The sequence below is a fragment of the Castanea sativa genome, chromosome 4 (assembly GCF_040712315.1).
Source record: "Castanea sativa cultivar Marrone di Chiusa Pesio chromosome 4, ASM4071231v1".
Lineage (NCBI taxonomy): Eukaryota > Viridiplantae > Streptophyta > Magnoliopsida > Fagales > Fagaceae > Castanea > Castanea sativa.
The window spans coordinates 33,100,256-33,128,135 of record NC_134016.1 but is presented as its reverse complement, the minus strand read 5'-3'; the positions used below and the strand labels follow the sequence as shown (position 1 = coordinate 33,128,135).

The 27,880-nt window shown below is 33.8% G+C and overlaps 2 protein-coding genes across 13 annotated transcripts; both read right to left on the bottom strand.

Moving 5' to 3' along the window:
• Positions 1 to 1,158: 1,158 nt before the first annotated feature.
• LOC142631141 (glutamate--cysteine ligase, chloroplastic-like) lies at positions 1,159 to 27,743 on the bottom strand. Of its 12 annotated transcripts, XM_075805234.1 has the most exons (7): positions 27,435 to 27,737; positions 27,180 to 27,224; positions 26,469 to 26,561; positions 25,598 to 25,725; positions 25,414 to 25,482; positions 10,860 to 10,909; positions 1,365 to 1,464 (listed from the first exon to the last, which is right to left on the bottom strand). In XM_075805234.1, exons 2-6 carry the CDS (start codon positions 27,210 to 27,212, stop codon positions 10,903 to 10,905), a joined length of 330 nt encoding a protein of 109 aa, XP_075661349.1. In that variant the 5' UTR covers positions 27,213 to 27,224; positions 27,435 to 27,737; the 3' UTR covers positions 1,365 to 1,464; positions 10,860 to 10,902. The 12 variants fall into 12 exon arrangements, 6 of the variants coding, with proteins under 6 accessions (XP_075661349.1, XP_075661348.1, XP_075661346.1 ...); XR_012843528.1 differs by lacking the exon at positions 25,598 to 25,725 and having other exon boundaries at positions 1,159 to 1,464; positions 27,435 to 27,736; XR_012843527.1 differs by lacking the exons at positions 1,365 to 1,464; positions 25,598 to 25,725 and adding an exon at positions 3,023 to 3,279 and having other exon boundaries at positions 27,435 to 27,736.
• On the bottom strand, positions 12,287 to 13,962 carry LOC142631140 (flavonol 3-O-glucosyltransferase UGT89B1-like). The gene has a single exon (XM_075805227.1). It carries the CDS (start codon positions 13,828 to 13,830, stop codon positions 12,430 to 12,432), a length of 1,401 nt encoding a protein of 466 aa, XP_075661342.1. The 5' UTR covers positions 13,831 to 13,962; the 3' UTR covers positions 12,287 to 12,429.
• Positions 27,744 to 27,880: the final 137 nt, after the last annotated feature.

The following is a 27,880-nucleotide window of genomic DNA, read 5'->3' as shown; positions in this document are numbered from 1 at the left end:
TAAGGTAGTAAATGTGTGTTTAAACTAGGAATAGAATAGATGAGGTGGGGGGGGGGGGGGGAGAGAGAGAGAGAGAGAGAGAGAGATTTTATTTTCCTAAGAATCGAAAGAGAGGAGGTGTAAGTAGAGAGGATAACTCAAATTTTTGAACTTTCAACCTAACAAGGCAACAAAAAAGATAGTTAATGATTTTTATTTAAGTCAAGTCTTATACAAAGGCTCTAAAACATATATAGAACATTATTATATAAAGAAAATAAACATTGGAACTAAATTATTATTCTAATTCTTTAATTTTTTATTTTATTTACATGGATTTAGAAAAATATTTATATGCATCCTATTTCATTTTTTTTTTTTTTTGGGTTCTTTGTAATTTTTTTTATATCCTCTTTGTAAATATGGAATAAGCAAGAAAAAGAAAAAACAAATTGAATCTGTTAGAGTAAAAATGAATATGCACATTGAAATTTCAATTAAATTGTTCAATTTTATTTTCCAAAATGTTAACATATGTTAGATAAAGATGTTTACACATGGAATAAACATAAAAATATATTTATATTCAATTTATTTCTTTTCTGTAAAATACAAGGTTATGTTTATACGTAAGTTTATGTTCATGTTTTTTTTCAGAAAAATCTCAATCAAATTGTTTAATTTTCTTTTTCAATGTTCACATATGTTAGAATAAAAATGTTCATAACATATAATTTTTGAGTGATGTCTATTATACACACTCTAGTGTACACATAGTACACATAAGTCACAATTTCCTAGTAAAATGCTAGGACCATAACTTTTGACATGACTTTATCTCAACTTGTCACCACTTGCCATGTGAGCATTGTAACAAAAGTCTTGATCCTATTATAACTCTCTAAATTGTGACTTGTGTGTATTATGTGTACACTAGAGTTTGTGCATTAGTAATTATCCTAATTTTTCATGCAAAGCTTGAAATCCAACTGGATAGTTGACTTAATGGCCCTTAAAGAAAATCATGCTTCTAGATTCTTGATCGAGGTAATAACATTAAACGCACATTTGGTTAAGCCCATTTTAATAATGATTTTTTTATACTCACCATTGTTACAAATGTGGGTGTATATGAATTTTGTAATGTTCACTAGGAGATCAAGATGAGAGTTTTGCCTGTTTAATTATTGGTTACTTTTGCTAAATTGTCATTATATTTGAACTTTAAGAGTAGTTTAAAAGCACATTGTTTTCTTCTTCTTTCTTTTGGTAGTTTTTAAATTTATTTTTTGTTTCAAGTAATAAAATTGCTTCTTCATGCACAACTTGTTCATCAAATTCTTTCTTATTCGGAGACATTCAAATGAATTGAATTGACTACTTTCTCATCCATTTCTTTGTAGACTTCATTGCTCATCTTTTCAAACTTCTTTGTCTTCCCAGGTAAGGCTTCTAAACTCCTAGTTGGATTAAGAAATCCTTCATCTGCATTTTTACCAAAAAGAAAAAAAAAATGCGTTACTACAAAACTTCTTATCATCTTTATCATAACTAAGAAATTTGAATCCTAACCTTGATTTGGTACCATTTATTGTCAAAATAGGACTCACAAAATTTTTTAAAAAAAAATAATAAAGATAGAATTAATGAATACACACACACACACACACACAAAGAGCATAAAAATTTACGTATTTCAACAAATGTCTATGTCCAATAGCCACAACAAGCAGGAAACTTCATTATAAAATAGGAAATTATAACAGCAATACAAGGATTCTCTCACGAAAGACACAAGATATATAATATATCTATATAAACGAAAAATCTTCATTTGCCGCAACACATGAAAGGATGTGCAAAAAGTAATGTTAGATATAAGTAGGCATAAACCTTTTGGACTAGGTTTATGACACTATTTTTTTTTTTTTTTTGTCTTTGTGGACACAACGAGGAGCCACCACCTAGTTTTACAATGGCCTAGGAACCATGATTATAGCGTCATTTCGAAGAAGGACCTTTGATCTTACTACCAAAGTATGGGTTCGGAGTTTAGGTACGACTCGGGAAGGTGTTAGGCACCCAAGAACACCCAACCTTAAGGTCAGCTTCCACTCATTGTGTCTTACGTCTTAACCATATCAAAGGCATAATCAACTATTCTATACTCACACACAAGACATGGCATATTCATCTCAAACCCTAACATACATCTATCATGGCATACATACATCCTAATATACATCTATCTCATCTCATCCAAAGTAGCAAGCATATTACAATATGATAGGCCAAAAATGTATTGACCCTTTATGGTATATTAACCAATTAATTAGCCAAGTTAATTGACTAGGTCAATTAACATGCAATACGCGTGGTAACACAAGAAAATCACCAACTAAGTTAAATGTTGCAGAAAAATAAATTTGACATGGTGATTTGTTTACGAATAGGGAAAAACTCCAAAACAAAAACCCCTCCAGGTGAATTTAAGATCACCACTCCCGAGAATCCACTATTATCAAAAGAAGCAATTACAAGTAAAGGAATCTCAGTACCTTATACCAACCTACAGTTGAATCCTTACCCCAATACACAATTGGACTTGTAATGTAGTGACAATCTCTCCTTTCAATGCACGAATTCCAGTACATGACTAACTAATGATGCACGGATCTAAGTATGTGACTAACAGACCAACTTAAAAAAGATGTTGGTTGCTAAGTTCTTCAGTTCATCCAGACGATGAACATCAAGAAGCTCATTGGTCACAAAGCCCTACAACGTACAAATACAGCTGCTTCTTCAAGAGAAAGAAGAACTAGGGCAAATTGTCTTCAGTCACAATATGCTTGCAACAACAAGTGCAACAACAAATGCAACTCCTTTACGACGGCCCTAAAAATAATCCTTATATATGTCTAGGGTTGTGAGAAAAGAAAACCTAAACACATAGCTTGGATATGCGTGAAAAATAGTTTTGAAAAATTGATTTTCGTAATTCTCGATAGATACAGCTATCACGCTTATCTGTCGAGATTCACATTTTAAATCTCGATAGATACATCTGTCAAGATATCTGTCAAGCTTTAAAGAACGACACTTCTTCACTTGATTCTTGGATAGATTTACATGGCTTCAATACTTGAACTTGAATTTTTTTCCTTAAAGTATTAAACACATCCTAGATCTACCCAATTACAAGTAAAGTACATTTTGTCAAAGGATTAGCCAATTCTAAATGACATATGTTCTAAACATGTTCCACATATGTCCTAACAATCTCCCCCTTTAGCAATCCTAACAAAACCACAAAAAATAAATGAACATATGAGAGAAGTCATAAATCACTCAACTCAAACTCACTTGTTGAATACAATAAAAACTATCATAACACAAACTCTTGAAAAATTTGCAAGAAGAGAGTTCATGACATGAGAGACTTTGATAACCTATATTTTTTAAACACTTTAAACAAAACTCATCACGGCATCTTAGTATGAAACAGAAATAAAAGATTGCATACATTAAATAATAAGCATGTGCATAAAGAGAGAAAAGAAACAATACATGAAGAGATAGGTGAAATAATGTAATAACAATCTCATCAAATATATATATATATATATATATATATATATATATATATATATATATATATATCAAATAAATACAAGGTTTGCTATCACTAAGTGGTCACAAGACCGATGTACAAAAACAATGTATATAAAAGAGAAAGAAAAGAAAAGATACAAAAAGGCCTCACTACATCCCTCATAAAAATTAAACACTCCTCCTACACACACACACACACACACAAAAAACCCTATACTAACTCTCCCCCTAAGTATATGACTACTCTCATACCTAAAACTACTCTCCCTTTTTGTCACGAATGATAAAGGGTAAGTCATTCAAGCAGTCATCTCCTCATCACCGGAAGAGCTTGTATCCTCATCCTCACCAGCATCATCACCATCAAAGTCACCAACAGAGTCATCATCCTCAGATGCCTCAAGAGAAGGAGAATGAGACTCTATGAAACCACCAAGGCGAGCCTATCATCATGCAATATGACCGACACGGGTGTTCACCTAACACAACTCATCACTGAGAGTTTCAAGGCGAGCATCCATGCACTGAAGCTGCGCCATGACCGCCTCAAGGGCCACTCCACTCGCAGAAGAAGAAGGAGAGGAGGTAGATGGAGCGGAAGAGGTTGGAGGAGTCGTCATCTTGGTCCGTTGCCGCTTCGATCAAAGTTAGGCCTCACTCCGTCTAACAGACGCGCCGCTGACGGCACCCATGATAGAGAAGTGAGCAAACTCTAGATAGGAGACAAATGCATGGCGAATGATCCTTGTGATAACAGAAGGGAAAATAAGCTTATCATGAGTCATCATATCCTTATAGACATCTATAAGGGAGAGTATGAAATGAGAGGGAAAGTTTATGGTAAGCCCCTTAAGGAGGGATAATAAAAATCAAGCATGAGGGTCAGTAATCGAATTATAGTAAGACAAGGGATGCAAAACAAATGTCATCACCATATTTAGGAACCTCAGACCTTTTGCAAAGCCCGAGCAAGGGTTGTTTTGACGATCACCCCAAGATGAAGGTCTCTCACAGAAGAGAGACATGAGTTCGACTTTGGACACAGTCCACAAATGAGGACAGCCGGGGTAATTAGGATGTGATACCCTCGAGACATGTAGCACATCGGAGATAAGCTCCAGAGTGACTCATATACGTATACCTCAAACAGAAGTGAGGAAGCAAGGTATGAAAGAATCAAATCCATACATATTCGAGTGAAACTCCTATATGATCCCAGAGGGACAACTAACCGGGATATCATAAACGGAATCCCTACCCCTATTGTGAATGACAGTGGGTAAGTCAGTATCAGAAAAATTCGAAAGGACGACCTGGTGTTTTGAATGAATGCCATGTCTAGAAAAGTTCTCCGAGCTGTCTTGACGAGCCTTCTCATCATGAAACCAAAGGTGAAGAGGAGTAGAATCAGAGGAAGAAGATGTCCCGCAATGAAGAGAGTTCCGGGACGAAGTAGACTTACGCTTGGGTGCCACGCGCAAACTAACAGAGAGAAAGAGAGAGAGAGAGAGACATGCAGAAGAGTACCAATCAATAACAAATATCAAAAAAAAGAAAAGAGAGGTATGTATCCAATAAAAATGCATGAGCATGTGACATGCAACAAAATAAATATCATAGGCTCAGCCCATTCCAAACCTATCAAATTTCAACATATATAACACACATCTAAATGCATGAAACATGGTGAAAATGAAAATGTGATGAAATGCATAAGCATATAGGATTATTTAAACATCCCAACCCAAAAATTTCACAAAAACCTCATCAATTTTGAAAAACCCCAAAAATGTTCAAAAACCCTAAAAACCTAGGTCTAAATGAATGAAATGCATGATAAAAAGAGAGAAAAGATACCATACCAAAGGAAGAAAACAAGCTTTGGGCCGAAAAACAAGTGGGAAAGGTGAAGAGGTTGAGTTAGAAGTGTTTGGGAGAGAGAAAAAGTGTTTCTATCGAAAGAAATCGAAGAGAAATGAGAAAACAATCGTGCAAAAACTATATTTAGAAAAATGAAGCTCAATGGATGAAAAGCTATCGAGAATCTGTTGAGCACTAATTCTCAACAGATTTAGCTGTCGAAGTGTTATTGAGAGCTATCAACGGCAAAGAAAGCTCGATGGATCGAACAGCTATCGAGCAGACAGAAAGTTTCTCGATGAATCGAGAATCTGTCAAGAAACTATCTAGAAAAATTCTAGAAAACTTCGATGGATCAAGATTGCGTTAACTTCTGTCGAGAAAGGAAGATAAAAGATCTCAATGGATAGCTAGCAGTCGAGAGCTGTCGATATGTGCAAAAACAGTTTTTCAAAGAAGAGAAAATCATAGAAATGAATGTAATCAAGCAAGTTACTCAAACAAAGATCCAAATAACATTTTAAACTCTCAAAAACATCTCTCAATGAAAAAAAATTCAAACACTTAGATCCAAAACACACACACACACACTAAACAAGTCTAACCAATTTATATTTCAAAAACAAGTCAAGATAGTTTAGTGAGTATACATTAACACATGTATTCCTTGTGATAGTCAAATCACATTATACCTCCACATGTATTAAAAGTAGCAAGGAATTTAGCGTGTTGTGTGTGAAAACATTACAAGATTGCATAAGTGTCTACATGTTATGACAATTTGAGATATGAGAAAATCAATTTAACTCACACACAATCATAACTGCTTGATGGGGACTATCATCTTTGAGGTACATCTTATAATTCTCACATCTCCTAGAAGACACACTTGCAATCATATATAAAGCATTTTGATTATTTTTTATTTTTCTTTTAAGCATATCATGCATAAGCATATAAGAGAGAGAAAAGAAATACTCAATTATGTTAAGCTTTGGAGATTGCACTTTTGCTATTCCAGAGCATACAGATGTCATTTCATGATTGGCAGGCAACAGTAGTAAGATGGTTATTTATGTCTTTCTCTTATAACTCCCACATCTCCTAGAAGACACGCTTGCAATCATATATAAAGCATTTTGATTCTTTTTTATTTTTCTTTGTATATTTTTCTTTTAAGCATATCATGCATAAGCATATAAGAGAGAGAAAAGAAATACTCAATTATGTTAAGCTTTGGACATTGCACTTCTGTTATTCCGAAGCATACAGATGTCATTTCATGATTAGCAGACAACAGTAGTAAGATAGTTATTTATGTCTTTCTCTTAGGATTTTCTAGTCATTCCCATCAAAAACAGTGATATGAGTGTCAAGTAGAAGAAATTACTTAATCTTACTCATCACAAACACGAGCCACAAATTTCACTTGCTTAATTGTGCATAGAGATGCTCATCTAAGCTACAAAGGATACATAGTTTAGAAAACTTTGTTTCAATGGTCATCCAAGGTACACAAGAACCAATGTACACAAATAAACAAAAACATGTTAAACAAAGCATAGCATAAAAACTAGACTGACTTAAAAACAAGAAAGCAAAACACACAAGTAATGCAAACAAAAATTAGAAGGAAAGAGAAAAAGTGACTAGATCACTTAGAGCATTTTTCCTTCCACACCTTGGAAGAACCTTTCTGTTTGGTGAAACCTTGACCCAGTGGTAAAGGGGAAGAATTGAAACCGTTCAAGTTTGAAAGAAACATGAGGGCTTTGAGAAAATCTTCAAGAGGAGCAAAAGAAGATGGAAATTGATTTTGATTTCCATATGAGATCATATTGTTACTCTATTGAGTGGCTAACCACTTATAGCAATTAGGTCAAGTATGTCCTGTAGCTCCACAATGATGACAGAGATGCTACTTCTTCTGTTTAGACTTTTGGTTATTGCTCTTCTTAGCCCTAGGGTTTTTAGTCTCTTTCTTATCAAGTTTAGGGGGTGCTCCTAAGATAGATTTACCCTTGTCTATGTTCTCAATAGCTAAAACAGTTTTCACATCATTATTCTCAGATTCAACATTATTAGCAAGTGGAACAAACACAGTAGTACTAGAAGAAGTAATATTAGAGGAAGAGAAATCATTCTCCAAACCGGTTTGATCAAAAATAGATTTCTAAAAGCTAAGCATCTCATCAAGCTTTACACTTGAAGTCCTCTCCAATTGAGCTCTGACTTGAAACAGCTCCACTTCAAGCTTCTTGATTTTCTCAGCCAAGAAATTGTTCTCAATCCACAATGCTCCAATGGTCTGATTAGCTTTATCAAACTTTGTGGAGATTTCTTCTCATTCAAGCTCCACATTACTGAGCTTCTTGGTGGCCAGCCTATCTAATTTCTCATGCTTTTCAAAGACCTTGTATAATTTTGCATAGGCTATATGGATGTCATCCTGTTCATCCATCTTCTTAAACTTAGACTCCACCAAGTCCTCTTCTTCATCCACTTCTTCAACAATCCCCTCAGTAGGATTTACAGTGGTAGTGAAGGCAATCAAGATTCCATCATCCTCATTATCCGAATCATCCTCAAGCTCGGTGTCACTCAAGGTAGCAGCAAGGGCCTTACTTTTCCTAATAGTCTTGAGATAAGTTGGCCTTTTATGTTTCATGTGTCCAAAACCTTGACATTCGAAGCATTTTAGTCCGGAGGGAATAATATACTGACCGCCATCCCTAGCATCCTTCTTCCCTTTTATCTTGGCTCTTGAATTGTGAAGAACTGGATTGCTTTCGATCCTTGTCATATCCTTTCGCATTGGCATTCTTCATGAACTTTTTGAACTACCTTGTAATGTAGGATTTCATTTTAGAATCTTCACTGTCCGAAGACTCATCAGTGTCACTACTTTTGGCCTTCAATGTCATGCTCTTACCTTTGCTCAATTTCCTAATCCTAGTCAAACCTAATTCATAGGTCTACAAATTGCCAACCAACTCTATCAAAGGAATTTGATCAATGTCATTTGATTCCTCAATGGCAGTAATCTTGGCATAGAATCTCTCAAGTAGAGATCTGAGCACATTTCTAACAATCTTGGGTTCGAGAATGGTTTCCCCAAGATTAAAGTTAGAATTCACTATGTCCTTAAGTTTGGCATAAAACTCATCAAACGACTCATCCTCATCCATCTTAATTTCTTCAAAGCTTGTAGTAAGCCGTTGAAATTTTGAATCCTTGACAACCTTAGTTCCTTCATAGGCTGTCTGGAGGATGGTCCATACTTCCTTTCCTGTTTCAATGAAGGATATCTTCTTGAACTCCTCATTCATGACTGCACTGAATAAGGTATTCAATGCTTTGCTATTAAAGTTAGCCGCTTTAATCTTAGCATCATCCCAATCAACCGACTCTTCTTTTGGCTTGGTCCAGCCTATCTCCATAGCTTTTTATCTAATGACTGCAAGAAAACTCTCGTGCGTACTTTCCAGTACGCATAGTTAGTGCCATCAAATAAAAGAGGTATAATTAAAGATTGTCCTCTATCCATAACGAACAGGGGTCAATGGATCACACAATAAAAATTAACCATAATCAAAGTGTGCCTCCTCTGATACCACTTGATAGGTCAGGAATGTATTGACCCCTTATGGTAAATTAATCAATTAATTAGCCAAATTAATTAATTAGGTCAATTAACATGCAATATGTGTGGTAGCACAAACAAATCACCAACTAAGTTAAATGTAGCGGAAAAATAAATTTGACACGGTTATTTGTTTACAAATGAGGAAAACCTCCAAGGCAAAAACCCAATCGGGTGAATTTAAGGTCACCACTCCCAAGAATCGACTATTATCAAAACAAGCAATTACAAGTAAAGGAATCTCAGTACCTTATACCAACCTACAGTTGAACTCTTACGCCAATACACAATTGGACTTGTAATTTAGTAACAATCTCTCCTTTCAATGCATGAATCCCAGTACGTGACTAACCAATGATGCATGGATCCAAATACGTGACTAACATGCCAACTTGAGAAAGATGTTGGCTGCAAAGTTCTTCAATTCATCTAGACGATGAAGATTAAGAAGCTCCTTGGTCACAAAACTCTACGGCATACAAACGCATCACCTTCTTCAAGAGACAGATGAACTAGGGCAAATTGTCTTCAGTCACAATATGCTTGCAACAACAAGTGCAACTCCCTTATGACGGCCCTAAAAATAATCCTTATATATGTCTAGGGTTGTGAGAAAAGAAAACCTAAACACATAGCTTGGATATACATGAAAAACAATTATGAAAAACTGATTTTCATAATTCTCAATAGATACAGCTGTCGAGCTTATCTGTCAAGATTCACATTTTAAATATCGATAGATACATCTGTCGAGATATCTATCGAGCTTTAAAGAACAGAACTTCTTCACTTGATTCTTGTACAGATTTGCATGGCTTCAATAATTGAACTTTAACTTTTGTTCCTTGAAGTATTAAACACATCCTAGATCTACCCAATTACAAGTAAAGTATGTTTTGTCAAAGGATTAGCTTCTAAATGACATATGTTCTAAACATGTACCACATATGTCCTAACACAATATAATAGCATCAACAAGACATTAACATTAAGCATATCCCAAAATCCAAGTATAGCATCATGGTATTAATCAAGCATATTCATCATGTTCATAAACCATATCAAGCTCATCATCCCAATTAAATGCATGTTCATGTAATTATGCATGACTTACCTCCTTTACCTCGTAACACCACAACACCTATGCATCAATGCATGTTCATGTTCATATGCATGTTCATGTGATTTATCCAAGATATAAATCCTAATTATCAATCTATCAATCCAAGCAGGTGACATATGTTCTTCTACTAACCCTAGACCAAGACATGTGAAAACTAGACTCAAAAAGACATAAATAGAGGATTAAAACTAAGTAAAACAATCAAAAATTGCAAGAACCCTGAATTTGCATTTCTATGCACGAGTATGCGTATGCATACATAAGTATGTGCACGCATACACACCTCGAAACATAGTTTTAAAGCAAGCAACAAAATAATAATCAAACCAAACCTAGCATGCTTCTAATATATAACCAAACAACCTAAACTAACAACAAAGATACCAAAGATAAAGAAAACCAAAAACTATTCCTAAACATGTATTGGATCTAAAACCAAACAAGAGCAACACATCAAGACATGTTCATCTATATATCCAATCATTCAACTCATTAATCAAAACATGATGAGACACAACAAATCGAACACAAATAAATCAAATCATATTTATAAGAAAATGTAACACATAAATAAAATTAAGAACAACAAGAACACAAAAATAATCCAAATCAAGGAAAAAGCTATAAAGAGAGACTCACCTTGCTTATGGAACACAACTTGATTGATATTTTAACCGGCCCCTCAGTGCCTACACAACAAGATTCAAAGAGATATCAAGGAAATCAAACGATTCAATAGTTTATAGGTAATCACAACTCAAAATAAAAAGATTAGTTTTGAAAAGGTTTTGAGAAATCCAATTGAGAACAACTTTCTGCCTTAAAACTAACTAAAGAGAGGTTTTTCGATGATTAAAAAATGTTTAGGTCTGCGTATGATTTTGGATAAGATGAAATAGGGTTTTTAGAGAAGATGGAGGCAAAAATAAACTCTCTCTAGTTAGGGTTTTAGTTTGGAGGCATAAGGATGTATTTATAAGTTTAAACTAGCATTTTCAGACTTATTTTTAGGGTTTGGGACGTTCCAAATGGTCTAGGGGCCGGGCCCCATCAAAGAGGGCCCTAAAAACTGGAGTTCTAAGGTTTTGGAATGATATCTGTGTACGCAAGTTTGGGCATGGTACGCATGAAGTTTCATGTGTACACATGCATCCTAGAAACCCTAATTCTGATAGATTTGATAACCTGACTTCAAACAGTCATAACTCACTCAATTTAATTCCAAATTAGGCAAAATTTGTGTTCAAATTGAAGTCTAGGATATCTGATTTCCAATGAAATAAATCTCACTCAAAAATGCTTTGTGGATCAAAAGTTATGGTGAAAACAATGAGCAAAGGTCATTTTTCAGCATTATTTTCAAAGCAATTTAAACACTATTGAGTTGTGATTACTTCCAAGCTATCGAAATAACTTCAATTACCTTTTGTAGACATATCAAGCTTATCATTGGGACTGGGGACTAAATTTTATTAACCGGGTACAAAATGAGGTATCTACTGTCCTCCTTTTTTAGGAAATGATGGAAAAAAAATTTATTTCAAGAAATCTCAATTTCTACCATGAGAAAGAAAAATGAGGGTAACCTTCCAACCAAATAGCTTCTTTCTCACCTAGCTTAAGCCCTAGATAGCTCAATTACAAGAACTCAAAATATAAGAACATGAAACTTCTCTAAAAGATGGGACAGGTTAACTTCTTTGCCGCACATATCAAGGAGTACAAATCTAAATTTGTTTCAACTACCAATTAGCCAACTTTGATGGGTCTAATAATTGAGTGCATATATATATATATATATATATATATATATATATATATATATATATATATATATATATATATATAATCTGAATAAAGACTTTATTAAACGAAAGAGGAAAACAGAGGAGAGCTCAAATCTTGAGCTCACTCCAACAAAATTATGCTTCCCTATCTTCTTCTCTTCAATACTAGCCATGTGTCATAACAAGAATTAAACAAGACGTAAAACATTATACTAGAAAATAAAGCATATGAAGTGAGTACTCATTATTTTGTAAAAAAGTTTTAGCGCGAAAATGATAAGATTCGAATCAATCACTAATATTTCATCATTTATGTGATCAATGATCTCAATCATTAATGCAACCAAAGGCAAAAATCCTGAATAGATATGTGTGAGTGAGTAAAACCATAAAAAATGCTACTATGATTACATAATTTAGATTCACTCCAATTTTTTGATGTCAGCTAATTGTTTGATCAATTCATCCAAATCTTTGTCGGAGCTTCCTCCCTTGACCGCGCTCAAGGCCGCATCACTCAACTCTTTGGCTCGAACATTCTGGGGCTTAATTTTGTCAAGTGAAACTACCAATAATCGAGCCAACTCATTAGAGTCAGGAATATTTTCATTGCCCTCGCCAGCTCTAATTGCCACGCCTAATTGGTCGACCAACAACAAGGCATTAGTAAACTGCTCTGTACCCATTGGCCATGTCAACATCACAACTCCCGAGATAAGTCCTTCCAACACCGAGTTCCACCCACAATGAGTCAAGAATGAACCTACAGCTCGATGCCTTAGTATAGCCACCTGTGGGGCCCACCCTCCCTTGATCACTAATCCCCTATCGCCCACACGATCTCTAAACCCATCGAGAATCGAACCTTGATCATCAGGCACCCTTGCACACAAAATAAAATGGACCCCACTACACTCCAACGCTGTTGCAAGAACATTTAATTGCTTACTTGTCAACACAGCAAGACTTCCAAAGCACACGTAAACAACAGAGTTGTCAAGACGAGCATCCAGCCACGTCATAAGCTCGTGACATGGCACAGAGCTGGCCCCACCTCTAGTAGCCGATCCAATCAAATCACCTTCTAGTGGCAATACAGGTCCTACCGCCCACACTCGATTGTGCCCAATCTCTCTCTTCAAATGGTCAAAGTACACACTCTCCAAACGGGCGAACGAGTTAAACACAATTCCCCAACTCTCGAAATTAGCCAGCATGCTGTTTCTGTGAAATTCCCAATTTGGGTCAGCTTCAAGATCGTTTCTATTATGTGGAGAGATCTGCCACCAAGGGTACGTCGGGGAATTCGGGACCTTAGGTAATGAAATTAGGACATTGATATCCTCACCGGGATCATTGTTTTTGGGTGGGTCACGGATCATGGAAAAAGCTACTGACATCCCAAAAGCACCGGAGGGTGAGAAGCAGAGACGTGGCACTTTAAGCTCACAGGCAAGGTGGTGGGTCCAGCCGAGGAAAATATCAGATATAATAGCCACAGGTGGCGAAGGGTGAGACTGGAACCATTGGAGGAGGAAAGGATAGTGAAGGTCACGCAAGGCGCGCACGACAGCGAGGAGTCTCTTATGTGGAGGAGTAGGTGTGCTAGCTGGGACTAGGGCTGGGAGAACCAAGTGTTTGAGAGAAGATGGGTGGGCGGAGAGGTATGGTTCAAGTAAGTGGACGTTGCTGGGGGTGACCAAAACGGTAACGTTTAGGCCGCGGGTGAGTAACAGGTGGGTGAGATCTAGGAGGGGGATGATGTGGCCTGCGGATGGGAAAGGATAAGCAACGATGTGGAGATCGGTCTTGGTGGTGGACATGGTATTTCTGTAAAGATCAAAGAAGCTCTGTTTTGCGATTCGGTTGGGCTATTATTTGGTGAGTTTACGGTGGTCTTCAGTGGTGATAAAATTTGGAAATGGGCTATTGTTGTTGCTTAGTTTGAACATAGATATAGCCAAGTCAAGACTTGCTGCCTTTGCTGACTCTTTTTTAATGTTTTTATTTGATACAAGGCAAAAAGTAAAAGTTTGAACATAGATATAGCCAAGTCAAGACTTGCTGCCTTTGCTGACTCTTTTTTAATGTTTTTATTTGATACAAGGCAAAAGTCAAGACTTGCTGCCTTTGCTGACTCTTTTTTAATGTTTTTATTTGATACAAGGCAAAAAGTAAAAGTTTGAACATATATATAGCCAAGTCAAGACTTGTTGCCTTTGCTGACTTTTTTTTAATGTTTTTATTTGATACAAGGCAAAAAGTAAACAGAACATCTTCTTCTTCTTCTTCTTCTTTTTTCTTTTTTCTTTTTTCTTTTTTTTAAATAAAATTTCTACCCTAACTTAATCTAAGTGTATATGTGTATAAAATTTCTTTCTAGAAACTTGAACCCCGATCCTTGCCCCCACACCCCACAGACATTTATACTTGTAGAGTGACCATCGCATTAAGAGTGTGCAGTGGTAAAGAGAACATCTTAACATGATAGAGTTTGGCAAGAAATTCCATGCTTTTAAGGTTCTTTAATCTTTACTTCTTTTCCTAAGTTCTACGTCAAGCAATATATAGCAAAACGATGTTACATTGGTGGGGACCCGTGGCCGTGGAGAAGAAAAAACATCCTTCTAGTTGCTATGGGTACGCTAAACTTAGAAGGAGATTGTCAAATGGGTGAGCTTGGGTGGGTTTGGGGTGGGCATTATTAGGTTGGGTTTTTAAAATTCATTTGCCCATTAAAACCTATTTAACTAATTATTTCTAACCCAAATCCAACCCAACCCAATTATTATGGGTAAACTCAACTCACCCAATTACCCAATTATTAAAATTACCAAAATGTCATTAAAGTGAAAATAACTATTTTGAAGCTAAAAATGAAAGCTGGAATTTCATAGTCGAATTTCCACTCTTTTTTCTCAACAGCCAAACAAAGATTATGCTAATTAATGAGCACAATTAAATCAAAGACCATGAAATTTTTAATTTTTAATTTTTAATTTTCTATATCTCTGATAATGAACTCAAAATTCAAAATTTTGAATTACTCTTTCTCCAAAAATTTTCTCAACAACCAAACAAAAAAGAAAAACTCAATCTACTCTGAGATCAAATCAGATGAGCATAACGTAAAGCTAAAAGAACAAGCGAGTAATTACTCTTCCATAAGCATTGATATCGAGTCCATTCGCAAGAAAATCAGCCACATCTTTCTTCAAAAACTTTTCAGTCGCCTTTCTCTTCCTCCGTATCACATCAATCCAAGTCTTCGTCAAACATTGATTAGGTCGAGAAGTCCGTCCAACATTGTTGTCGATCTCGGACTCGCTTCGGCTTAGTGAATGATTCAACTAAGTGAGTAAGATCCACCATTAATGAAATGCTCTTCATAGTGAACAAGTTGAGAAAAGAGAGAGATCGATTCTCGCTCGGACCTGAACCAAAATATTTTTATTTTGAGAGAGAGAGAGAGAGAGAGATGGTTGATGGTGATGATATTGTTACCTCAGAAGGAGGGATGATAAAGCTAGGTTGTGCCTCATTGTTCTCAGAGAGAGAAAGAGAGAGAGCAAGCGAGAGAGAAGTGTTTGGAGGCCGAGAAAATCAAAAGGAAAATGAAAACCTAAAACAAAACGTTTGAGGGCTTCTTCTTCTTTTTTAATGGGAAAGGCTGGGTTGAATTTGGGTATATTGTTTTTGGGTTAAATGGGCCTCAATGGGTTTTTAGTTAAAACCCAATAATTACTGGGTCTAATTGGGTTGATACCCATTTAACCCAACTAATAATTGGGTGGGTTTGGGTTCAATTAGTGTGTGTGAGTTTGGGTGGGCAAATGGGTTTGGGCTTATTTTGCCACCCCTACTTAAAAGTAATAGTGCGTGTATTGGTTGGCCTTTCAAAACTAAGGAGATGTTTGGTAGGTTAGTTTTAACATATTTTTTCACATTTTAAACAACATTACACATATTTTCACACACTTTTCACCCACACGTATATAAAAAACACCCAAATAACATAACTCAAACTCTTCTTCCAAACACCCCCTTAGTTTTGCAACATCAATAACAAAAAAAAAAATAACAAAAAAAAAAAAGAGAGTTATTCCAAGTTTTCTAATAGAAATATTATAATTAATTTAGTTAATTTTTTTAATTATAAAATGAACACAAGAATTCTCAATGTTTGAAAAGTGCAAAAGGCAATATTTTCATTCAAGGTTAAGAATTGGTTAAGCAACCGTGTTCAATATAAACAGCCTAACATGAACTATATAAGGTTTATTAGTTGGAGAACATATCATGTAAATTTAGAACAAGTGATACATAACCTATCATCCAACCGTATTGACATTTGTGGATACATTTGTAAATCTAGATGCATGAGATATCATCGTGGCCCATGTTTCAAACAAACTAATTACAAAATGAAACAGTAATTAATTACAAAAACATGAGTGGTCAATTTTTCAGTCTCAATTGAATAAATTTTTCATACAAACTCAAGCACATCCCAACACAAGTAAAGGTACTTGATTTTCATAAAAGACTCTCCAAAACCAATTAGCAAAACTACAAGGATAAAAGGCAAAACTCCCACAATTGAATTAAAAACTGTTTCAGAAATTTAAGCAGTTTGATTATAAAAACAATCATAAAAATTAAAATTAAAAAAAAAAAATAACACCCCCTTAAATATCTGTTTTGTTGCTGAGAACTTGTAGGCAAACTCTACTTTTCATCTAGACTAAACACCCCCTTAATTCAACCACTCATTAAGATTTTATAATTAGGAAACAAACCGATGTACTCAGAACTCAGAAGTCAGAAGTGCACACTTCAATTCATGTAAATTACACGGCAGACTTCAAGTGCCCTGCCATGTAATTTACATGAATTGATTTGGTTCATGAAAATATCACATGCATAAGTCAAGCCAAAAACGAAACATGATAAATGGCATTGTTTTCAAAGTCAATAAATTAAGTTGACCAGAATTGCAGACAGATAGACGCGTTCTGATGGATAGCTTTTTAAAAATCGCTGGTTTTTAACGAATTCAATTAATTATGATAGGATTATTGGTGCGTGGAGACATGGCCTAGCTTCACGGAAATTGCTTATGGGTTTCTCATATTTACTTTAATTTTTTTTTCCCAATCAATAAATTTTTTCGATCTAACAAAAATTGTTTTACACGAATAAAAAAATGTGGGGGTACTTCGTTCCTTACTCCACTATAAAATAAAGATATTATTATTATTATTATTATTATTATTATTATTATTATTGATGAGCTCGAAGATATTGTTCATCCAAGCATAGCAATAGATGAGGAACAAACCATAAATGAAGCCTTTATAAACCGAGTCGTTACGATTGGACGAAGTAAAGAGGGTAACAGTTCATAGGCCTCCATATCTATGCATTAAGTAATGAGAGGCCTCCATATCCCTGCATTTAGTGTCATGGAAAGCATTACCAGATAAGAGAATTAAACCACCATTAATGGCGGTTCCAACGACTAGGAGAGTAAGGGCCTATATAAGGCACACTCCACCAAAGGTAAAGATTACGATCAGAATTATATTCCCAATAGCTAGAATTTCCTAATTGTCTCTCTCTCTCATTCTAACTTTGTCATTGGACGCTCAGCGGCTAGCACCACAACGGTGAACTATTTGTTACATCTCCTTGCTATCTTGCAAGTTACATCGGAGCCATCTGGACGATCTTAACTACTGAAGATTTTGTCATCATTAGTTTGGCGCCGTCTGTGGAAAGCACTTTCTTCTTCCTAATCCTAAGGACAGAAACGTTGCCCTGCCTTTGTTGTCATCCATATGGAATCCAGTGCACAACTAGAATTAGCTGCCCTAGTGCTACAAGTCCAAGCTCTCATGGCCAGTGTAGAAGAATTAACGAAACCAAACCAGGAGATGAGGCAACAGTTGCAACAAAAAGAAAACCGCTCACCAAGAAGAATCAAAAACAACAGGAATGAAGATGAAGTGCAAGATCCAGAAGGAAGTTAAGGGAGAGACGGCTCGAGGAGGACGGAGCAGTTCGACGAGGCAAGCAACAACCTCCTAAGGTGCATGAGGAAAGAGATGGACGAGCTCAAGAATGCAATGAAAGGGAAAACGGCAAAGATTTTGGACGAGATGGTGAGAAGGATGGATTCTCTGTTCACGCAAAAAGGCCTCAAGTACCCCCTCCCACCAAAATTCCGGCTTCCGTAGCTGGAATCGTATGATGGGTTGAAGGACCCACTAGATCACATCACCACCTTTAAGATGACCTTGAGCCTGCAGCTAGCCCCAGATGAAATAGTGTGGTTTAGTAAGTTGGCACAATCTTCTACTGACGATTTTGACCAGCTTAGTAGCCTATTGGTGTGTCATTACGTAGAGGGGCAACGTCAAAAAAGACTAGCAGATCATTTATTGATGATTAGAAGGGAGAAGGAGAATCCTTGAGATCATACATGAAGAGATTTAATAAAGAAGTACTGGAAGTGGACGAAGCTTAAGACTAGGTACAATTAACGACATTCAAGGCTGGGCTAAGATCTAAAGAGTTCATCATGACACTAGCTAAAAGTCCTCCAGCATCAATGATGGATTTGCTTATAAAGGCTCAGAAGTAACATATACACAGCCACTTGTGGGATCAAGTAGGTTGATCAAGTGTATTTCTTGTATACACATGTAATCCTTATAATGTAACTCTATCAAATATGTTTTCCAAGTCTTGTAAATTATTGGCAAATATCCCCCTTGTATCATCTAAATGTTGCTTATTATTATTAGTGATTATTTGTTATCAGCGTGTAATCTCTCTCATGGCATAAGCTTTTCTATTGTCAAAACATTCATCATATGTTGGAAAACCTGGGTACCACTTTATTTTTGGTGTAAACATGAGCCCTACTTTATAATTTCGCAAAAGGCAAACCCAAATGCACCTTCCAACCTAAGTGTCACTTGTGGAAAACAAAAGAACTTGCTTGAATTATATACCTCTCACAAATGCAAGTCAACTTTTGTCAGCAAAATTTCAATGTAGAACTAAACAGGTGCATAAGTTTGCAGTCTTAGAATTGATCTCTTCCCCGGATATGATCACTTGCTAGTAATTTTAACCAACTCCATTTGTGGTGGAATGTCAAAGAACTTAATATCAAATTGTCCCTCAGTTAATTGGTGTATCCATTTACAAACTACTATCTGGTAGAAGGCAAAATGATGATTGATACTGTTAAATCACTACGTTAATCAGGAAAAGGAGATAAAACAAGAAGACTAAAGGTGGCACAAAATGCAAAGGAATCAATTCTTTTTTTGAGAACACAAAGAAATCGTGTTAACAATATTACTTCTTCTTCTTCTTCTTTTTTTACCCATTTTAAATATTTGTCAAATCACTATTTCAAATTTCACTATCATGCCAACAACTATACAGCATGTCAACATTTTAATAACATTTCATGCAATAATTTTTTCATGTGGAAGGGTGGTCATAGGTTAACACCAAAATGTGCCCATTCACTTGTGCAAATAAACTTGCTATCCTAAACTTTGAGAGAAAGAAAAAAAATAATAGCTAAAAAAATTGAAAGGTTAGTCATCTTATATTTTTTAATAATATCAAGCTGATGTTTTTTAAAATAATACATACACCCAATGATTGATATAGGGCTACAAATGTTGGAAAACTTTGGGCCTAAGCCATCACAGAAATTTGATTTTCTCAACATTGTGAAATAAGGAATCTAAAAAATGTTAAATGTAGCAATTGAAAGTGTGTACTAACTTATGATAGGACCAAACCATAATGAGGAAATTGAAATTGTCTTCATTTTTTATTTAAAAGAGTTCTAATTTGTATAAAAAAAAATTGCAAAAAGGAAAATAGAAAGAAAATGTAGTAACTTCAATGTGATATTTTCCCCAATGTAGGTAAGCAAAGAATGGAAGGAAAAATTGATGGAGTGACTTAATTGTTACATTTCAAATATTTAAAGGAAAAAATTCAATAAAAAATTTATGAGGGGCACTATTTGATAGATTTTATTGTTTAATAAGTATTAATTGAAAAACATTTTTAAAAAATTTTAAATGGCTCATTTACTTTTATATTTAGATGAAGGTATTAGATTGACTTATTTTGAAAAATTAAGTGACTAAATTTACAAAACTTTAAAGAGTAATTTGAAATTTGAAGAAAAATTGAAATTTAGCCAACTTTTAAATTTTGAAGGACCAAAATAGAATTCACCCTTATTTTGTAAACATTAAATAAGTTTAATTTATCTAATTATGTGTTATCATCCTATTACTATCTTGTGTAATAGTCAGAAGAAAGACTCTTCATAAGCTGAAAATGAGGGGGAGTGCGGGAGGTGAAAGGTTGCTTGTTCGAGTTTTATATAAACTAGCTTGTAATCCCATACATATACATTGATATACTTAAAAGATACACATTAAGATGCATAATATAATAATCTTACATATATATTTTAAATATTATTGATAATCATTCTTTTTTTTTTTTTTAACTCTTTAAAAAGTCTTGTAAAAATGTTATTAGGTAGAAAATGTAAATTATTCATTTTTAAAAAAATATTTTTATGTTCATTAATTCTAGATTCTTTGATTTTTGTACACAATAATTCACTTGAATAGATATTTATGATATGGTTCCACATTTGATTCCAAAATTAAGAAATAAAACTCTCTCTAAAGATACTACAAATTTAGGACATATGGTGCAAAATTGGACTTCAATTGTAGAATCTAATTGGATTTTCTCCAAATTTTATCTATTAATATATATATATATATATATAATTTTTCTGCCAAATGAATTGTTTTTAGTTATAAAAAAAAAGGCTCATAAATATAAAATTATTCAAACTTTTTCTTCCTCTAATTTTATATATAGTGTTAGATATATAATTATGTTTTTTATAATTTATTTATATTTGACTCGTCATTTTCTACTCTAAATTAACTCATTTAGCACAAAAATCAAAAAATTTCAATTAGATGGAACATGTGTCGTAAAATCAAACTCAAATTGAAATCCAATTTTTACACTGAACTAGCTAACTTGGTTCAAAATTTAAAAATTTTGATTAGATAGGACACGTGGTGCAAAATTAGACTGTAATTAAATTCCAATTTAAAATTTAATTGGATTTTCTCTCAACTTTACTTATTAATATATATATATATATATATATAGATGACTTATAAACTTGAATTGTTTTTAGTTCTAAAAAAAAAGACTCATAAATATAAAATCATTCAAAAATTATGTTTTTTTAAAGTTTACTTATATTGGACTCCTTGTTTTTTACACCAAATTAACTCATTTGGTACAAAAAATAAAAAACTTAGATTAGATGGGACACATGTCGCAAAATTAAACTCTAATTAAAATCTAATTTTTACATTGAATTAACTTACACGACACAAAAATTTTAAAACTTAGATTAGATGAGACACGTGATGCAAAATTAGATTTTAATTGAATTCTAATTTGAAATCTAATTGGCTTTTCTCTCAGCTTCACCTATTATTATATATATAAATTTCATTAATTTGTGCTTATATTTTTTAGAATCTCCATAAATCTAAAATGTAAATTAAGAAATCAATTCGAGTTATCATTCATGTATTTTATTTTATATTTTACCTATTTTGAATATTTGGCAACAAATCATTATATCAAACTCCATAATCATGCCAACAACAGTACAACATGTCAACATCTTAATCACATTTCATGCAATATATTTTACGCCACAGGGGAAGGGTGGCCTTAGGTCAGCACCAAAATGTACAACATGTGCCCTTTCATTTGTGCAAATAAACTTTCAACCCTATAGTTTGTGAGAAAGAAAAAAATAATACCTAAAAAAATGGAAATGTTTGTCAACTTGATATTTTTTTTAATAATAATTGTCATCTAAATTGAATACTTTCATATGTCATTAGCTTATATTATCAATCATTGGAATGCAAATAAACCCGCTACCCTAAAAGAATAGAAAGCTTAACTATCTTGATAATTATTCAATAACAAATATCATGTTAATAACTTATTTTAATATTACTCTAATTTTCATCTAGTATGATTTAAGAAAAAGTGGAATGCAAAAGATACTACAAATTTTATTACATAAAACTTAAAAACTAATGTGTAAATGAGTATGAATTGTGGACTTTAACTATTTAATAAATGAATATTTGAATGACTCTTTAAGATTGATATCTAACACATCAGTTTGTAAATTTAATATAGTAAAACTTATAGTACATACTACAAAAAAATGGGGCGCCCCAAAAAGAGCCAAAATAGGCAAAAAATGCCTATCTTAGCGCTTTTTTTCCCGGTGCTCGCAACCGCCGCGTAGTGACAGTCGGTATAGGGTCGTTGGACCTGTACCAACTCTTTTCAAAAGCGCCGGAACCTATCTTGGCGCTTTTCAGACCCTGTTCCAACGCTTTTACTTGTGTCGGGACAATCTCCTCACCTACAACTTTGAAGGCCTATACCGGCAAATTTCAAGGCCTATACTAACGCTTTTTTTTATTAATAAGCGTCGGTATAGGTATATCTATACCAGCGATTTTATAACCACCCCTATAGGGTATTTACAAAAATATGAATACAACCTATACTAGGGCTTTTGAAAGCGCTGGCATAGGTAGTACCTATTCCAGCGTTCTCGAAAGCGCTAGTATAGGTCTTCAATGAATATAATAAAGAAGGCCTATACTAGCGCTTTGAGAACCGCCGGTATAAGGCATAATAGCCTTGCCTACACCCATACCCTATACCAGCGGTTTTTAAAGCGTTGCAATAGGGCCTTTTTTAAAATTTAAAAAAAAATTAAAATTTTATAGCACTTGAAATGTACCTACAATATATATTTTCCAATACATATTTTATAGCACTTGTAATGAACCACAATTCATATTTTCCAATAGCAAATACAATACCACATTAAACCAACAAACTAAATATATTTACTTATAATTATTTACAATAGCAAATACAATACCACAATACCAACAAACTATTTACACTAAAATGGCACAAAAATGAGCTAAATTCACTACTATTCCAATATACTTTCAACTAGATACATCAGATTATACTTTCATTACACCTAATTTTCACTCAAATTTCAAAGCAAAATATAAGGCAATAATTCCTTGCATCTAATGATTTAACTAAGCTCAATGTCCATAGTCTACAACACTGATTATGACAATACATTTAACGAATAATACAAAATACATTAGGTTGACAATCACACTTTCAACTAGTACTTTACATGATACATACAAAAAAACAACAGCGAAAAGATAAAATGGTAGTAACTTTCAAATATGCTAATACCAAAGAAAAATAAACATGAACAGAATGTTACTAGATACATCTCAACAACAATCTTAATCAGCTAATAAATAAGAAACACTCTTCATTATAAAAATAATATACTACTTCATGTCCACCTATGAAATGTATAAAAGATATAGCCTACTTCATGTATAATTCACCATAAACTCGTGGCACAAAATCAAGAAGAAACAAAATCAAGAAGAAAAAGTGAAGACACAATACCAATAGCAAAATCAAACCGTAATGCTATTTTCATAGCCAACTTATGTACAGCTTTTAAAGTATCACTTTTCCTAGTTACACTTATACTTTTACACTACTTGTTTTGTAAAACTAAACTCATCCAAACAAACTCAAGATAAATTTTACATAAATTGTGCACTTCAATAGTGATGATTGACAACTGAATAATAGTAGAATAATTAAATGACTATATTTCATGAAAGTGTGATTCTATGGAAAGAATTGGGATAGAAAATAAAATTAAATGCTTTACTGAGGGCAATACTCCATTTGAATATATAAAAAGGTTGATTCAATCTTGTTCTCCTACCCAACAACATCAATTGAGTTTGTGCCTAAGTAGCTGAAAAGTGATAAAAATAAAAAGAACACACACACACACACACACACACACATATATATATACACACATTTACAAGTTCACAATTTCCTTTATTAAACCATATCAATCCTTGATCTCCTTGATTGGCTTAGATTTTTTTTTTTTTAATACAAGATAGAATTTCTACTCTAGCCTAATCTAACTGTATATGTGTGTGAAGCTCTCTCTTGAAGACTTAAACCCCGGCCCTTGCCCCTCACACCCCACAAGCACTTATACCTGTGGAGTGACCACTACACCAAGGGTGTGCGGTGGTTGGCTTAGATTTAAATTCACACTTAATACAGCAATGGTTAATTACACCTTAAGTAGTTAATTAAAACACCAACAACTATATATCTAATAACTTAACCACCTAATAGCCACATATATTGCTTTGTACTTACTTAGTATATAATCATAATACAATTAGCCATTCACTTACTTATACATATATGTAGTCAATTATGCATATAAATTAAACCTTAGTTTTTAGGTTTAATCTAATCTATGATCACTAGTTCCCTTGCTTTTATATATATATATAAAAGTAACAATCTTAGTGTAATGGTTCATGCTAGTTAAGATTTAACGCTCCATTACTAACCATTACGGTCTCTTAGTTTAATATAATGTCCTAATTGGTGGGGGCACCGTGGTAGGAAGCACCAAGCTAGTGAAATCGGATTTACAAAAAAAGAACAAGAATTTTGATAAATAAACATAATCAAACCATACATATACCTATCGATGATAAAAAAATCTGAACTTTATCATGGGTAATAACCAAGAATGCCTTGAATGTGACTCCATAGCTGATGCTGAAAAAGCTTAAAAAATGCTAGACCACTCCAATCACCTAGGAACCTAGTGTTCACAAAACTAAAAGATATTAGTTTAAGTCAACCTAGGGCCAAATACTGAATACACCAATGTATGAGCATTACTCAAGCAGCAATAGATAAAAAGTAAACTCAGATGATCACATAAAAGATGAAATTATTAAGGAAATTTCGGTGAGAATGACTAAGTTCATTACCAATAATTATAGCACAATAGGAACAACACAATCAACACTCCTAATATAAAATACACCGTCTTATATCTCCATGCAAGCCACCCGCTTGCTCCAAATCAACAACCCACCACAGCAGAATATTTGAATTTACTAATTAAGAGGAGATAAAATAAATTCACACATAGTTGAACAATAATATTACAACATTCACAAAACAATCAACACTCCCAATAATGAAAAGTAGACCACCCTTAAGGGTTAGGTTCCATTGGGTGCATGCACAATTTACCAATCTAAAGTAAATAAATATATGTATTTGTCTATGTGTGTAAATATATAATTAGAGAAAAAAAGAGAGGGGAAACTCACCCAAAGGAGTCATCAAAAACAAAAGGAAGCATGCCAGTGCGATTATTATCGGTATCAGTCCATATTTGGCTGTTCAAATAAGAAAAAAGATTTATTTTTAAAAAAATAACAAATTAATACAAAAGCTTAGAGGAAGCAAATGGTAGATATGAAAGGCATCAACTATAAGAGAACCCTTGGAAACCTCCTCATGCTGAGATAAGCATTTGGCTTTCCCTCAAAGGACAATAGTTTTTTTCTCACAGGCTGGAAAGCAAGACCAGCACGAAATTTCCTAATCATGTCATCTTCAGAACTGAAGTCCAAATTAACCTATAAAATATCATTATTAATATGCATCAATTTCTCATTAAAAAAGAGGGGAAGAGTTTGAATTAGAGGCCAATAGCCTCTAGGCCAAGTGGCGCATCCACCCTCCATTAGTGTAGAATGGTGGGCAAGTAGGTGGGTTCAAATCCCCTTATGTATTTACCCAGCCAAATAAATTAACTAGAACATTTCCTTTTCATCTCAATTTATGGAACCGTGCCAGTCTTCAATTGTGTGTTTTAGAATGATCTGATTGCTAACATGGTAACATTAATCTCACCTATAGAAGATAAAAAGATCATTTCTTGAATTTTCTTTCCCCCTTATATTTAACTATACAGTATATAAAAATGCAACTCTAGATATCAAAGCTTCGATTGAAATGATGGATTTTTCCAGCTAGTTCAAAAAACAAGCTTTTAAAAAGTAAAAGGTTGACACCACACGATATGAATACTATGGCTAACACTCACACCCCCCCCCCCCCTTTTTTTCTCCTCCAACCAAAAAAGAAGATATAAAACACTATTAATAAATTAAATGGACCAAGTTTTATGATCATTCTTATTCTTCATTGCAAATAACTTTAAACTATAGCCACATGCTAAAGACAGATCACAGTTCTATTTCTACTAATTCAATCCAATAGGCAACTTTCAACAAGTGCGCTTTTTTTTTTTTTAACAAATTCTTGAATCTGTACTTTTCAATCCAAATGAAATGGTTGGAAAGAGGACTAAAAATACCTTGGGCATTACAAGTATGTCTTTAATTCCCCACTTAGGCTGGAAACCAATTCCTAGAAATTTGATTCCCATTTCCCCTGCAACAGCTTTAACCTATTAAAATGTAGCATTTGAAGACAAATGATAAGTTCAAAAGCATACAATAGACAATTTTCATGAATCCAAAAATATAAGGCAAAAGGCCACTAAGTTCAAATTTAATCATGCACTATACAAGGTTATGATGCCAAAGACAATGAAAAACAATGATGTTGATGACAAAGATGATGAAAGAATGCTACAATAAAAGATATTTAATTTGAACATGCAGCATCCAAAGTCTTAGGAATTGTACTCATAAATTCAATTTAAAATCAGTTAAGAAATATCTCTAGTTGATAACATATAGCATAAGGGAACACTATACAAAATAGATATTCAGAATTAAAGACCATATCCTTTTTTCATAAGCAACAAATTTCATTAAAGAATTAAACATCATATCTAATCTTAAATAATAATATATTGATTTCCAGTTTATCACAGACTCAATATAGACCATGTTACAGTGCTCCACCCCTTTTTTATTTTTAACAAAAAGAATAATTGCATTCATAGGCCCTGACACAAAAAGACACGTGTTTTGACAAAAGAAATGAAATCTTAATTGGCTAGAGGATAGACCACAAAAGAAACTGGAAGTGGTGAGTAGCTGCCAGGAGAAGACCTTACCAAAATAATTATTATACTCAACACTGGAAGCATTTCCTCATTGTCCTTCATAGAAAAAAATAACGTTTTTTTAATACAGCAAAAACCACAGATTCTTAGTTTGTGAGATATATATTTCAACTGTTCAAAACATCACTTCGAAAACCCATAGCTCAAAAAACATAGCAAAACATCACTTCGAAAACCCAAAATTTAAAAATTTTAAATAAAATTAAATAAAAACTACCTTAGAATGCAAAGATTAGAAAAGCTTACCCAACCAAAACTCCTAGATAGATCATTCACAGTAAACAGCTCCCTATTCTCTTTTTTAAGCTCTCCCAGACTTCCCACCCATCACAAAGCAACAACCTACAGAAACCAAAAAAAAAAAAAATTAGGGATCTTCAAACAAAGCCTCATGACACACTCAAAAACTTTTCGATTTGAACCCAAAGAAAAATCGAGAATGTGAGTGGAAGGGAGTCATGGAGGCTGTGTGTGAAGAGAGAAAGAGAGAGAGAGAGAGAGGAAGGGGTGGCTAGGAAAAAAAAACTATTTTGAAGGCTAAAACCTAGGACATGAAGTTCAAAACACACGTGCTAACCACTAAGGCAACATACATTTACCTAATGTATTTTACCTATAATAATATATATAGTCCTTATAATAATAATAATAATAATAATAATAATAATAATAATAATAATAATAATAGGCAT

Excerpts from the sequence above, each read along its gene's own strand:
- LOC142631140 (XM_075805227.1), bottom strand. The coding sequence starts at position 13,830 with ATGTCCACCACCAAGACCGATCTCCACATCGTTGCTTATCCTTTCCCA.
- LOC142631141 (XM_075805229.1), bottom strand. The coding sequence starts at position 27,212 with ATGCTTCCAGTGTTGAGTATAATAATTATTTTG. Across the intron at positions 25,483-25,597 it reads GCTTATCTCAGCATGAGGAG|CCAAATATGGACTGATACCG; the intron begins GTTTCCAAGGGT and ends TTATTTGAACAG. Across the intron at positions 24,909-25,413 it reads GTTTTTGATGACTCCTTTGG|TTTTGTGAACACTAGGTTCC; the intron begins GTGAGTTTCCCC and ends AATATCTTTTAG.